The sequence below is a fragment of the Helicoverpa armigera genome, chromosome 5 (genome assembly GCF_030705265.1).
Source record: "Helicoverpa armigera isolate CAAS_96S chromosome 5, ASM3070526v1, whole genome shotgun sequence".
In the NCBI taxonomy this organism is placed as follows: domain Eukaryota; kingdom Metazoa; phylum Arthropoda; class Insecta; order Lepidoptera; family Noctuidae; genus Helicoverpa; species Helicoverpa armigera.
The window spans coordinates 6848381-6863199 of record NC_087124.1 but is presented as its reverse complement, the minus strand read 5'-3'; the positions used below and the strand labels follow the sequence as shown (position 1 = coordinate 6863199).

The 14819-nt window shown below is 37.7% G+C and overlaps 5 protein-coding genes and 1 non-coding gene across 6 annotated transcripts in view; 2 read left to right on the top strand and 4 right to left on the bottom strand.

Moving 5' to 3' along the window:
- LOC110374327 (EF-hand domain-containing protein 1) overlaps positions 1–14819 on the top strand; it is a 58026-nt gene that overhangs the window by 11132 nt on the left and 32075 nt on the right. The window contains exon 5 of the mRNA XM_021332027.3: positions 12273–12436. Coding sequence (XP_021187702.3) covers positions 12273–12436 — 164 coding nt within the window. The remainder of the gene's footprint in view (positions 1–12272; positions 12437–14819) is intronic.
- On the bottom strand, positions 672–1489 carry LOC110375180 (microsomal glutathione S-transferase 1). Its single transcript, XM_021333248.3, has one exon. It carries the CDS (start codon positions 1345–1347, stop codon positions 895–897), a length of 453 nt encoding a protein of 150 aa, XP_021188923.1. The 5' UTR covers positions 1348–1489; the 3' UTR covers positions 672–894.
- LOC110375107 (microsomal glutathione S-transferase 1-like) lies at positions 2065–2847 on the bottom strand. Its single transcript, XM_049841832.2, has one exon. It carries the CDS (start codon positions 2762–2764, stop codon positions 2312–2314), a length of 453 nt encoding a protein of 150 aa, XP_049697789.2. The 5' UTR covers positions 2765–2847; the 3' UTR covers positions 2065–2311.
- Positions 4163–5034, top strand: LOC110375016 (microsomal glutathione S-transferase 1-like). The gene has a single exon (XM_049841833.2). The coding sequence runs from the start codon at positions 4232–4234 to the stop codon at positions 4682–4684; it is 453 nt and encodes a 150-aa protein (XP_049697790.1). The 5' UTR covers positions 4163–4231; the 3' UTR covers positions 4685–5034.
- Positions 5614–9341, bottom strand: LOC110375272 (uncharacterized). Its single transcript, XM_021333366.3, has 2 exons — positions 8770–9341; positions 5614–6125 (listed from the first exon to the last, which is right to left on the bottom strand). Exons 1-2 carry the CDS (start codon positions 9219–9221, stop codon positions 5690–5692), a joined length of 888 nt encoding a protein of 295 aa, XP_021189041.2. The 5' UTR covers positions 9222–9341; the 3' UTR covers positions 5614–5689.
- Positions 11082–11155, bottom strand: Trnan-guu (transfer RNA asparagine (anticodon GUU)). Its single transcript has one exon. It is a non-coding gene; the product is annotated as a tRNA-Asn (tRNA).

Here is a 14819-nt window from a genome sequence, read left to right as displayed (position 1 = left end):
TAGTGAGTGCACCTGTGTCTGCACAAATGCAGTTTCCAGCTAAAAACTAAAAAATTATCATAGATTCATTATATTATTTATTTATTTATAGATCAGGACTGTGCCCTGAGATGTCCACCTATTGTGTTGAAACAATGCACTTAGAGAATATGCATCAATATGCATTATGTAATAGGTAATAGTTGGGAGATGTCATCTGTTTCACGCGTGAAGCATGTTGTGTTCATAGGCAGGTGTTGTTTGTGTTGACAGCGCAATTTGTCAATATTCAACAGAACATAAATATTTGTACAAGTTTTTGTTCATCCTATTTTTATAAATGCTTGAATTATTATTTATGAATACGTTATTTACCTAAGTACGTTAATCGCTAAACAGGTTTTATAATGGGGAAATGCATTTAATAATACTACCTAGGTGCGTGCATATAATAATATGATTGTGGGGTAAATTGTTTAGGTATTGTAAAGTCCAGTCTATGTGTCATGATCATCAGTATCAGACATACCTATGTGATTGGGTGGAATACATACATTTAACGACCTACTCTATCAACCTTGGGAGGAAATTATTATAAGTAATTGTCAAAACAAACACATTAGACAGTAAAAAAACTTTATTACCTACTGATACCTTTACAGTCTCATAAAAAAGAAACCTAAAGATTAAAATTAGTTATAATTCAATGTAAGTTTAATGTCATCTGTGCTAAATACTTTATACATAATATACCTTTTTTCGTCGATATTATGTTTTTCCTCTAACTAAGAACCTAATCAATCCATCGGCTGATACCTGCTAACGTTTCGATAAGATAACAAACAATTGGTTCCAAAAACCTTGTAAACAATACTGAAAATTATAAAGTAATATAGTGAACAGTATATTCACAAATCACATCGCACTGGCATAATGCTGGACGACTTTGAATGCCATGTAGATGGTGATGAGGAAGGGCACTCCGAAGGCGATGCCGCGCGCTGGCTGCGGCAGCGGCTTGACGGCGTACACGAAGGTGTGCAGCACGCGGCCCGCCGTGAACGCGCGGAACAGCGTCGTGGCCAGCGGCGCCGCTGGGCCCGTCGTCACGTACAGCGCACCCACTGCCCAGAACACCGGAATGTTCTCCAAGTCGTTGAGGTGCGCGCGCCTCACCCTCTCCACGTCTGGGTCATCAAACTTCACTTTTCCTTGAGCTGCCACAGCGTCCTCGGGATTCGCAAATACTTTCTTGCTATACCTCGCTCTGGCCGTCAGCAGTGACATGCCCAGCACTTTGAGGCCTAAGACGCCGGAATAAAACAAGTAGGACCGTACTACGGGGTTGTCTAGCGATATGGACGCCATGTTTTCAGTAATATTGTATCTGTGGAGCTCGACGCGGTGGCTCGCTCGGTAACTAGCGGCGGAGTGGCGCGGCGAGGCGCGGTGCACGAGAACGGCTATATTGTATAACTCGCTCGGTCACCATGATGCGACAGCGCTGCTTGTTTATCTCACTGCAATAAATAACAATCAGCATTCTAGTCTCTCAACTTTAAAGTATGAGACCTTGAACCTGCCCATGTAACAAACTAAATTCCAATAAATATGGACGTGACATAAAAATTGCAAGTCATCCAGTGGACACTACTTAGTGTTATCTAAGCTCTATTGACCTTCGCAATCAGGATAATAGCTTGGAAACAAACAATTTAGGTACCTACTCATGCGGTGATATCACTAACATCGATGTTTAATAATCTATTCATGGGTTTTATTTACCATGTATTGCAGAGTTTATGTGTTTTGATTCCACCTGTGAACCATTTTTAAGTGCTTATGTAGGTAGTCCCTATCTTGCTAGCTGAGTTCTAACCACCTTGTTATGTTTTTCAACGGCATCTACTAGTTTAAGCCTTACATTTTGCATAGTGTTAAGAATTTATCCTAAAGATAAATATTTTTTATTTGTAACATAACGAAATACTGCCGAATGAAAAAAACTATTTTTAAAGACATATATCAAGCTAAGTTGAAGGTTATCTGTTCACTTTAATTCAGTTATCCAAAAAAAAGCTTAAGTACAAAAATAGTATTTTTAATAAATGCGTAGCGGTTTCACAACATTCATTTGTGCAAATATTATTCAATCACCAATACAATGATTAACAAGGTATTAGCATACTGACATACATAGAGTACTCCGTGTCATTCAAAAAATGAAAGTAACAACTTAACATCTCCAATAATAGTAAAAAAATATCTATAACATCACAATAACAAACACTTAAAAATTAAAACTGTTCTTAAACTGTCATCGTTTTAACTTTTACATGGCGGATAGATAATATAACACTACTTGAACACCCATATACACATTAACGAGGAAAGACACGCCGAAAGCAATGCCACGAGATGGAGGAGGCAAGGGCACGACAGCATACACGACAGTGTGAGCGATCCTGGCCAGGGCAAACGCACGGAACAGCAGTGTGGCCCAGCCAACTACAGGATCCGTCGTCAAGTACAGCGCTCCCAGCACCCAGAAAGCAGGAATGTTCTCCAAATCATTCAGATGAGCACGTCTTGTTCTCTCCACATCTGGGTCATCGTACTTCACTGTTCCTTTCCTTGCTGCAGCATCTTCTGGGTTGGCATACACGTTTTTCTTTCCACGGGCAGCGCCAGTCAGTATAGCTACAAAGAACAGCTTCAGAGCTAGTACTGCGGAGTAAAAGATGTACGTCTGTACCAGGGGGTTATCCAACGATATCGACACCATGTTTACAATTGGGGATAGCACGGGATAGCACTAGTGTTTCACTCAAAAATCAACGGTGAACTGGCGATCTGTTTGGGCGAGGTAGTAATATCTATATGGAACATCGGTCACGATGATACAGCAGATTATTGGGCTGTTATCTCCCTCTCTATATTATTCATAACTATTTTTAGCAATGCCTCCTGTATCCAACGTGAACGGTACTGTGTTGAGTGAACCTGTTTTTTATCTATCTAAATCTTTTCCGAATTTGCAAACTTGTGATGATGACAAACATATGTATTGTGATCGATGAATACTTACTTACGTTTAAAACTATAAATTGCTTTTGTATCACTAACCAGCAATTATGTACTTATTGCAAAATATGCTGCAATATATCCCAGTTCTTCCTCGCTGTGTATTGTGATGGTATTTGCTGTAATAAAAAGGATTTCTGATGACATTCGAGATCAAAGTGTAATAAATTCTGGCATAACATTTTAGCAGTATATGGTCAGAATTTGTCTATTTACATTTAACAACTTTGCACCCTGTGTTTTACATAGTACTTTGACTTTGAACTACTGATACTTATGTAAAAAGCCCATTAGAAATAGTAGGATCTACAACAAAATCTAGGAATGAAATGTTACTTATAGAGGTACACTTTTGTTTTGCCATGTCCTCGTCTTGAGATATTCAATTTTAAAGGTTACGAAAATCTAATAACTCTATAGGATAAACTTATAGACCATGAAATTTTCTACGAATGCATCAAACATATTTTATTTACATAAAATAGTTTCAGAGATAGAAATGGAAATGGTGTACAGTAAATACTTTACACCATGTAGACATTAACCGAATATGTTCTAAGAGGCAAAACGACGAATTAGATTTGATAATTATATTAATACAAAAGAGTTTATTCCAATATTTCATTTCTAAAAGCTATCGAAACCAAATATAATTTACTTTTAACAAAGTTTGTCAAATGTTAATATTTTCTGTTTCAACGCAGACTACTCAATGTGTGTTATCGGGGACAGAATCAATCAAATTCCAGTTAAGTAAGTTAAGTTTGTGTTTGTTTGTATAAGTTGTTGTTATATTAAAGATCTGAAAATGACAGCTTGAATCAACTTGGATGAATGAATTGTCGGAAATCAATTCAAGGTCTTTTTTTCCCCATGCGACTATTACGTAACTTTGAGTATCTTATTCGTTTCTTATGCTTACTAAATTATGACATAATGATTACTCAATTGTTTAATATTTACATCAGCCAATAAAGTCCACGTAGCCTAAACGAGACAGTTCCCTATTAACAGTCTACCGTATCACAAGATAACAGCTTGTAAAACTGCTGGATCATCGTGACTGATCGTCCAATTCCTACTAAAACTACCACACCCAGCTGCGCCGGTCACCACTTCGTTACAGATTTTTGAGAAAGACACATCGAGTGCATAACTAATTTCAAACATGGTGTCGTTATCGTTAGACAACCCTCTTGTACAAACGTACATTTTCCACTCCTCTATTTTAGCTCTGAATTTGTTATTTGCGGCTTTTCTGACAATCAGATCGCGGGTAAAGAAAAGTGTGTTTGCCAACCCAGAGGATGCTGCTGCAAACAAAGGAAAAGTTAAGTTTGATGATGAAGATGTAGAGAGAGCGAGGCGTGCTCACCTCAATGCGTTGGAGAACATCCCGTTGTTCTGGATCCTGGGGGCGCTGTACTTGACGACGGGCCCGGTGGCTGCCTGGGCGACGCTTCTGTTCCGAGTCTACACACTGGGCAGGATCCTGCACACCTTGGTGTACGTCGTGATGCCACTACCACAACCTTCGCGTGCCATCGCCTACCTGATTCCTGTGGTAATCACAAGCTACATGGGTGTTCAAGTTGCTTTGTATTACATTAGTGCTATGTAAACCTAACACCATAGACTGCAAGTTTTTCACTAGTGCTTAGTGCTAAGCAGGAGTGCCTAAACTTTCAAGATGACGGACTGGCCTACAAATACATTTGAATTTACGGAACCGTACGGTAAGAAAGTGTCACTTTTTAAGAGACTTTGTGCGTACGATTTGTTTTAGTAACGTTTTATAAAACCTTATTGTTATACATAATTGAACGTTTGTGTGAGGGAAGCATATTAATGCCTACCACATTTACGAAAACATGGACCCCTGAATTCTGTACGGTTCCCTTAGACTGTGGTTATGTTAGTTAATCTAATTGTTACGTTATTTTGAGTATTAAATTTTTAAAATTTTTATTACCTGTATGTATTTTATTTCAATATTATTAAAACCTGACATAGCCCCAGGGCCTGGCAAAGTCTTGCCTACCGGTAGCAAATATGTCTTTAGAGTCAGCCAGTTTGGTGTCCATCTTTAACATCACCATCCGCGCTTGTTGCTATTGTAGGTAATATTGCAACTAAATCATAGTTGCAAACGATTTTAATACTTTATAATTCTTCTGAATTCCTAAATTTTGCATTTTAAGATTACATAAGAATTGTTTATCTTTGTGTCAGTGTGTAATCTTTTTTGTATACATTTTTTGTATTTTTGACCAGCTAACCGGTTGTTGATAACCGTCGCTCCGGCTGTCAGATTAAAATACAAAGTAACGGCTAAAACCAGTTTGGTCGATTATAGGTTCAAACGATTTTGGGCTTGGGCCAGTTACGACTATAATGTGGGTAGTACATACTGGAAAATATTCACCAACCTTTTATCTTTACACTTACGTAAATCATTAATTGATAATTATGTAATCTTATAAATCAAAGATATTGAGGTTATGTAGCTAAAGATAAGCATAACAAATAAGACGATAATAAACAATATAATTTATAACTTCACCATAAACCATTTAATTTTAACTCAACTCTTAACTTAAACTTTCAATATATAAGTAATTTAGATTCACAAAGCTGTAATATAGTGTAGGATAACTTGTGAGGCCATATAGAATGAGACGGAGGCGGGGAAGACAAAGGCGAGGATCCGCGCCGGCTGCGGCAGCGGCACCACGGCATATACAATGGTGTGCAGGATCCTGCCCAGTGTGTAGACTCGGAACAGCAACGTCGCCCAGGCGGCCACCGGGCCCGTCGTCACGTACAGAGCACCAAGCACCCAGAACGCCGGGATGTTCTCCAAGTCATTAAGATGCGCTCGTCGGAATCTTTCTACCACGGGGTCATCGTACTTGACCTTGGCTCCCTTCAATAGCTTCGCATCCTCTGGGTTAGCGAACACGCGTCGCGACATACGCGTAGCGCCTGTTATCGGCGACAATATCAACAGTTTGAAGGCTAATATAGCCGAATACAAGATGTAGGACTGCACTACCGGGTTACTTAACTCAATAGCCACCATTTTGTACACAATTTTAATATTATAGCGTGATAAATAAACTGTCTAGTACGCACGCTAGGCCGTCGCCGCACGAATGACAAACACACCGGTCGAGTCGATCTTACGACCAACTTCACGTCGCCTCTGGTGTAACGTTACTATGGGTTGTACGCATTCCAGAAGTATACATTGCTTCCGAGTTGTTTATCGCTACGTTAAAATGTTAACAAAACGCGAAATGTATGCTTATGCACTGCGTTTAGATCTTTATTTTTGTTTCGTTATTTTGTTACTTGGTGGTCATTACGAAGGTTAAAGTTCGTCGTCAATCTTGTCGTCAAATGCGTGCATAACATTTAAATCACCTCAGGAACAGTACAAGTAAATATTTTATTACAGATGGTAATTCTTAAGACGCGGTGTTTCTATAAAAAAATCGTCAAGTGTGGGTCAGAGTTGCAGCGAGGGTTCCGTAAAATGATGATAAAATATCGTTTCAAGGTAGAAGATTAAAGAAAATGTACAGGTACCTACAGTAAGATCATACTGACGGACTAATTTAATTTAACTATGAATTTGGAGAACTATTGTCACAGTCAACGCATATCGATGTAGGATAATTTAGAGTGACAATTTGCAAATAAGTTTAAGCTAACTAAATAATATCGCGACTTCAGCTAAGTAGGTGTTTACGGTTTTTGGATTTTCTACCAAGTTTGTGCGACAACCATCATGATTTGAGAAGCAAGAATGACACGTGAAAGAGTACGAGAATTTTTAGGGCCCTTTTGCTATCCGGATCCCTAAAAATATAAGAAGCACCTTTCAAAGAACCATTAAATGCCTAATGACTGTATTTTAAAATGTAAAAGAGGTTTTTTTTCATTTTGATGTCTTCATGACAGTGCTAGGCTATAAAAATCAAGAATCAAAGTTAGAAGATTTAACGTCAAATAAGAAATTTCAGACTATACAGACATATTAAAAATATGTTGTGGTTGAGAGGAAATTAAAGGTTTTTTAAGTACCTATTTCACTTTATTGCGTAGGGCTGTAGTGCCAGGTTTAATTCCCATTTAAGGTGTAGGCTGAATTTTATGTTCTGATGATGCCATCATGTTAAAACATTGACAGAAATTCAAACCTTTTGTGGTCGACGTTTTTTTCTCCATTTATATTCATGACCCTATTATTTTAATCAAATGACATAAGAATGACTAATATGTCGATCCAAACTGAATACCAATTAGTTCCTACCATGGACTGAACTTGCGTCCATAAACTCAAAATAATTTATTCATAATTGACCGTATACAGCACTTTTTAAAAGACACAGTTGGCCCCATAACGCCCATCCTTCAGTGGCCTTACTTTGTTTTTGCTAGGAAGAAGAATTTGAAGGTCAGTGTTACCGCAGATTCTATAAATAGATGTTACTGACAAGAGCCTGTGCATTTTGTTATAGCAACGAGTGGACGGCACGCGAGTGATCCATCGTTCGTGCGAAATGGTTTGCGATGAGTGTAAATCATGTAATTTTAAGAGGCATAGGCACAACTCCGTGTAACCGTTGAGTAGGTAACCTACCTTCCAATTTAGACGCTTTTTGATGGCCTATAATGTATTCGCTTACTATTAATATATCATATCAATCTTTCTAATTTTACTGTATTGCTCTGAAAACGACACATGAAAATGTATCCTTTTGTAGGATTATTTGCCTCGCGCTTGGCCAGTTCTTCAATATTATACCTACTTGCAAATTAAGTGAAAATCTATCTGCCTACAAAAGACAATAAAACTGTTGGGATGGGTGTTAGTTAGCATAATCCCAGAGGTAGCCTAGGACGTAAGGATAGGATAGGATAGGTAAGATCTAATAGTAATTGAGCTATTGGCTTAAGGCTAAGCAAGTGTACCTAACTACTATTGATTTCTCAGCATGTCTCTTAAAACTGAGTAAAAATAAAAGTTCTGATTTTGTGTTCTTGTTGTTTTGTGAATGTTCTAATTTCAAATTCAAATATTTTAGTTCGGATTTCTCCATATTTAAACTACACGGGAGTCTTCAAGCAAGAGTGAATGGTTACTTTTAGATAAGCATGCTCCAACTTTGACCAAACGTCAAACGCGTGTCTATAATCAACAAAAATAAAAATGCTGAGTCAAGTAAAGTACAATTTAATTAGTCAAATGGGTTTATTGAAGGTGTGTCTTTATAATGACACGTGATTAATTTATACAATAGTCATAACATAAGAGCCCAATCTAGTAAAAGGGAAACAATCACTATTGTTTCTGTGACAGAATCAAGCATGTTTGGGTATGATTACGTAATTGTAATTGTTCTGCTATAATTTGCACAATTCCTCTTACTTTTAATTCTGAAGTAGTTTTACTACGGTCTGTCAAACTACAATTTTCACCATTTGGGTCACTACTTAAAACTTAGAAACGACAAAGTTTGTGTTTGTAATTAAATGCTCCACATTAAAAATATTTACACATCCACTACACTTAAGTAAATGGTTAATAATCTCAAACATATTTAGGATAGTAAGCGTAATAAATAAAAAGTGAATTAACAACTAGTCACACCAACATTTCTTAAATTATTTTCAATTCGTTGAGTTACGGAGATTTACAAAGCTGTAATGTAGTAGAGGATAACTTGTGAGGCCATGTAGTACGAAACGGTTGCAGGGATGACGAAGGCGAGGAACCGTGCCGGCTGCGGCAGCGGCACCACGGCATATACAATGGTGTGCAGGATCCTGCCCAGTGTGTAGACTCGGAACAGTAGCGTGGCCCAGGCAGCCACCGGGCCTGTCGTCACGTACAGAGCACCAAGCACCCAGAACGCCGGGATGTTCTCCAAGTCATTAAGATGCGCCCGCCGTATTCTCTCTATCACTGGATCGTCCAGCTTGACCTTGCTTTCCTTCAACAGTTGCGCATCTTCCGGATTGGCAAATACACGTCGCAATCCCCGCATGGCTCCCGTCAGCGGCGATAATAACATTAGTTTGAAGGCTAATATAGCGGAATACAGCATGTAGGACTGCACTACCGGGTTAGTTAACGTGATCGCCACCATTTTGTACACAATATTTTTATTATTGAAGATAAGACAGTGTTACGCACGCGAGGGAGTCGCCGCACGAATGAATGCCGGACACCGGGCGAGGCGACTTTACAACAAAATTATTGCGCTGTTGTAGCGTTACTGTTGCTTATATACGTAATGACAATGTACATTGCTTCTGAGCTCGTTATCGCTGCGATAACACGTCAACTAAACGCCAAATTAATGTATGTTGATTTCGTCTCCACTGGAAACTACATACTTACAACACTTGTGTAAAAATAAACTGTTTCCGCTTTGTTATTTTGAAACCTTCAGAACGATGTTTACTATAAAGATCAAAGATGTGAAAAAAAAATGATTTCTAACATCTTTAAAAGAATTTAGACGTTATAGAAAACTTTAGAGTTGAAACTTGCGTCAAAAGGAATTATTATAGTAACTTTATTAGTTGGGACTTCAATAGCAGTTGTACAATATAGGTAGTTAGAGGTCGAACGTCTACAAAAATCACTTTTTGTAGACGTTTTTTCGCCACGATGTACCTATGAGGAAAATATTAAGTTTCGTCCCAAGGTCATGTTTTATACATATAATTACCTACTACCGTAATGGCTACCCATAGTTACCCATTTACGTAGAAATCTGTGCTTATAGTTCCTACCTTGGACTGTGGACTGTAGCTACATGTCGGATCACCTTCGTGCATACAAGTCGTCTAGCAATGGACGTCGGTACTGTTTGGTCTGGACAATGAGCCTCGGTTCTATTTACACAGTAGCTGTCTGCTCACGAGATCCCGAGGTCAGTGTTACTCACAAGTGCCTGGCGGGTTCTCATAGCAATGAGCGGACCGCACGCGATTCATGCATTCGATAAAATAGAAATGAAGATGATCTATCGTACATGCGATGTGGTTTTGAAGCGGGAATTAAAGTTATGTCATTTTAGAGTAGAAAACGACGTTTAAGGCAGTTAAAAGAATCTTGTGATTTAACTGGGCACAGAGTAACAATTTTAAAGAAAATTAGAGAAAATATTGTATTTAGACGTTTACTGTTTTAATATAATTCCATAAATCCTTCCGCGAGCAAAAAACCGTACTTAATTATGCATTCGTTTCAGAGCTTTCAGTTTCTGGTAATAATTCATTTTCAGTGACTACAGCCGCATGCAAGCCTGTCTGGTTCCGAAACAGGCTCATCAATTCATTTGTTTTTGAAGAAAAAAATCTCGTTACAGTTTCGCTCCAAATAAATAAGTAAAAAACAATCATGTTTGAATTTTTTGCTAAGAAATGTGATTGTATTTTGTTTAATCATAATGCTTGGCACGATAGTCTTTCGAGTTAGTGTTAGAGTACTTTAGGAGGATACTTCCCTATAAGGAAGTCTTAACCTATATGAATCGTTCCAATTTCTTATGTGCCACTTTTATTATGCTCATATCTCGTAGCACTTCCTCTAATTTGATTTGTGTCCCCATTTCACACTTGACATGTTTTGTACCTATCCTTTTATTTCATTACAGCAAATCGGGGCATTCACCTTCTGTATTCTTTTGGAAATACAGCGGGCAGGTGATGCAGGATCAATTCAGCTACAATAACACTTGATTATTGTCAATATGCGTAACTAAAAGACAATTACTAAAAGACTAATTGTAGCTGTAATAGGTAAATAAAAATATTGAATGTCTGTTGCGTGTTGATATATCAGCGCCTGCCGTAAAAGAAATAGCAACGCTAAATGCAGTCATGAAAATTGAAAACAAGCTAAGCATATACATGTAGTGCATGACGGGGCATATCCTTTATACTGAGTCATGTTATTTTCATGAGGTAACAATAGAAGTAAGTTTGTGTAAAAGAAACGCCCCCGGGTGGGCTCGAACCACCAACCTTTCGGTTAACAGCCGAACGCGCTAGCCAATTGCGCCACGGAGGCTCATGCTCACGGCGATGAAATAGTCTAAGATATCTTTTATTTTATCACAGATGACAGTCATTACAAATGGATAAAGTCATAAAACTAACATTTATAAGCAAAACTTCTTTTTTACGCGTTTACTAGTTACTTTCTTTAAAAATTTACGACATAATAGCGTAATAGCGAGAGATTTTTTTTTCTGTATACAAATATCATAGTCTAACAATCTAGGAAACCTTATCGTAATGCAAATGAATACATTCAACCTTTACAATAACACAACTAAATTAAAATTGTTATGTGATTACACCTAGAATATAGGTGCCTAATAACCAGATATAACATACCTATATCCTATTCGTAGTACCTATCTATTGATTACAGTAAGAGATAGGTAATATTTTTTAATTCTCATTCAAAATAATTATTATCTACATATTTTCACAATATAATATGATATGGTGACACAAAAAATCTATTACATTTTGACCGGCCACACCTTTCCTGGATTTTTTTATAGCATTATCAGTTCTCGTCGGGAGCTAAACATCAGCAAAAACTCCTAAGCTCCATTAAACTATTAGATTTCTCTCAAACATATCCGCGGGTAAATTAATAGTGAAGTACCTACTGACGCGTAAACGTCGGTCCTGCGCCTGATCTCTCTCCGGTCGTGTCGGATTGCCGTCCCATCGGGTTCCGAGAGTGAAGGAATAGGGAGTGCACCTGTGTCTGCGCAAGTGCTCGTGCACTATAATATGTCCTGCGCAGTTGGCTGATCTCCTTACATGAGAACAGCCGCCGTAGCCGATAATCGGCTAGGAGGCCATCACCATCACCTACTGACAATTAAATTCAGCTGTAGGTAGTTCAACATAAAACAAACGAACTAAGACAATTCTTTGCGTCCTACAGGGTCGAAAATTCGAGAAAAAAGATTGAATTTCACCATAATTTATTAAATTTCATCAGAAGTTCCATGATTTGCAATATTAAAATTGCTACTATTGAACAATAATTGTGATGACTTAAATCGCATACATATTTTGTCTAGTCATCGCACGAATATGTTTCACAAGGTTGAATTCATTGTTCCAATAATGGAGCTTTGTTTAATGCGTAATGTTTTTTCCAGGAATGGCTGGAGTCCCAAGGTATGGAGATATCGAAAGAGGAGACATTGCCTGTGGACGCCTATGCTGAGAAAGAACGATGGAAGAATGTGCGGCCGCCGAAGAGATCCAAAATTCAAGAAGATCACCTGCTTCGTTTCTTGCAGTACGACGGGAAGGTTCTCAGGTAACATATAGCTAGCTACTTCTTCTTCTTCGTTCTAGCAATTTATGTGGGGTCGGGGCAATATGTTTTCCGCTTCCATTCCTCTTTGGCAGCTGTCATACTTATACATTCATTCCCTTGTTTATCTTGACATCTTTCAAGCACACAGTCCAATCTTTTCTTTAGAATATGTTTCACCCAAATTATCGTTGTAAATGGCTATCCAGCGATGAAAGTGTAACAACCCATACTTGTGAAAAGATTTTGTATCTTGTTTTATTCATAGCATCATAAAAGCCCCACCAAGTTAAAACTTCCACATGCATACGCATAAAGACATGCTCAACCATTAAACGCGTAACAAGTTATAATTAACTAGATGTGCATAATAAATTGTCAGGAAACATGACTGTCAGTAACTATGCTCTCCAAACTTTGTAATGTTCAGAGTGGTAAACCAGATTTAATGAGACAAGCTCACAACGCAAGTCCGGGCTACACTTTACAAGTTAATGCGACGAAGAAAATGGCAACAACATAAGCAACGAGCGCTTTACTTACTATACTATCAAATCTGTGAAGCTTGCATGAAGCTTTCACAAGAATATTAGCTTACGTATAGGTAGATGTTATTCATTCACAATGTGATGCAGTAGGACTTACAGTTGAAGACTGTCAATTTTAGGGCTGATTGCAATAATCATCAATCTATCCAAGCAAAACTCTTTTTAAATAATTTGAAGTAGATTTTTTTATTGATTCCAAAAAGTTACTTCATTGTAAAACGTAACAACTGACATTTGAAATTCTTTCCAACGAACGGTGAAATTATGAATGGTATTAAGTTTTTTAAAATGATTGCTGAAAGCCTGTTGCTGACGGTACACAATGCATGAAGAATACTTTATCTGAGTTTGGAAAACTTTGATATCGACCACCCGGCTTTGCGTCAAGATGACGCTTCTAAAATTGTAATGATTAACTTTGATATTACTGTCAACTGGATTGTCATTATGACATAGATATTGAGAAAATATAACAACAGATATAATTTATCGTATTAATGGATGCTCTGTTTAGGACACTATCAGATAAACCGTATCGAGATAGCGCTGTATGGATTAACATTGACGAAGAAGACCCCTTATAATATACAGAATGATTCTACATTTATAAAATACTAGCTATTTTCCCGCAGTTTTACCTGCGTCCCTAGGACACACTGTCCGGGCCCAGATAAAATATAGCCTTTTTTACTCGGGATAGCTTCACAACATTGTAAGAATTTTTCAAATCTGTTCAGTAGTTTCATAGCCTTAGGTTACAAATAAACAAACTAAAAAATGATTCCTCTTTATTATCTTTTATCTTAGTTATGCTGTTTGTTTGGGGCTGCTTTTTTCACGTAAGGCAGGGCATCAGGGTATATCACAGACAGCTATGTTAATCTGTAATTCTCTTTCCAGTCAACCTCAAACTCGATCTAACTTAGCTTATGCCACAGAAATGACTAGAATATAATTTTAAATTCCTATAAGAAGCCCCATTTCCCGCGCATGGCATGCATTTAATAATGCATAGTGACCTCTGACATTACGGTTGGTATCTGATGTCGTTTGAGGGTCAATGAGTAAGTACTTACATTTAGTACACGAGTATTCATGCTTAGTTGGTTTACTAAAAAAAAAAAAAATTGTTATAAAGACGCCAAAGATGTTTTTATTCGATAAAAAGGTTCATTGCCAATTTTTTTCCCTGTTCTGAATAAATCTGACAAAAGCATTATGATGAGCACCAAAACATTTGAACCAAATGCCGTGTTGAGGTTTAGTTTTACAATTCCAAAATGCAGTCTCACCACAAATGCATGTGTTCCAAACGAACTATAAGTAATCAAGCAGTACGAGTCCATCTAATCAGAACTCGGTTTAAACTGGCAACTAGTTAAACGAGCTAGTGTACTAGGTGCAATTGTCTCGGGGGAACCATCCAACTCCGGTTTGTCTTCTAAACGTCACTCACGGCTACTATTGGATTACCTGTGGAAGTATAAAGTTACGAGTATACTGGAAACAATGGGATTGAGTGTTTGAGGAACACGTCTACAACGAGGAGAATACACTCAAATAAACCGATGAAGCAGTCAAATTTCTGTTCGCTGGGTAAAGAGACAGCTGATGATCGAATAAATATTGATATGAAATACTTATCTAATATCTTTAATTCTCGGAAATTGAAATCTTATAACGTAAGCGGAGCCACGAGGAAACATTTGATATGTGTATAACATTTCACAAAATTTGAAGAGGGACTCAAAGCGGACCTTGATATGTTGTTTCAGAGTAATGTTTGAAATACAAACCCAGTTCTATGTCATTTGATAGCGTAAGTAATTAAATTATAT

Bases quoted from the DNA above. Each gene is read 5' to 3' on its own strand.
- LOC110375180 (XM_021333248.3), bottom strand. From the start codon at position 1,347: ATGGCGTCCATATCGCTAGACAACCCCGTAGTACGGTCCTACTTGTTT.
- LOC110375107 (XM_049841832.2), bottom strand. From the start codon at position 2,764: ATGGTGTCGATATCGTTGGATAACCCCCTGGTACAGACGTACATCTTT.
- LOC110375016 (XM_049841833.2), top strand. From the start codon at position 4,232: ATGGTGTCGTTATCGTTAGACAACCCTCTTGTACAAACGTACATTTTC.
- LOC110375272 (XM_021333366.3), bottom strand. From the start codon at position 9,221: ATGGTGGCGATCACGTTAACTAACCCGGTAGTGCAGTCCTACATGCTG. The intron at 6,126-8,769 runs GTAAATCTCCGT...TATTGAGTTAAG, and splicing joins CTCTACTACATTACAGCTTT to TAACCCGGTAGTGCAGTCCT.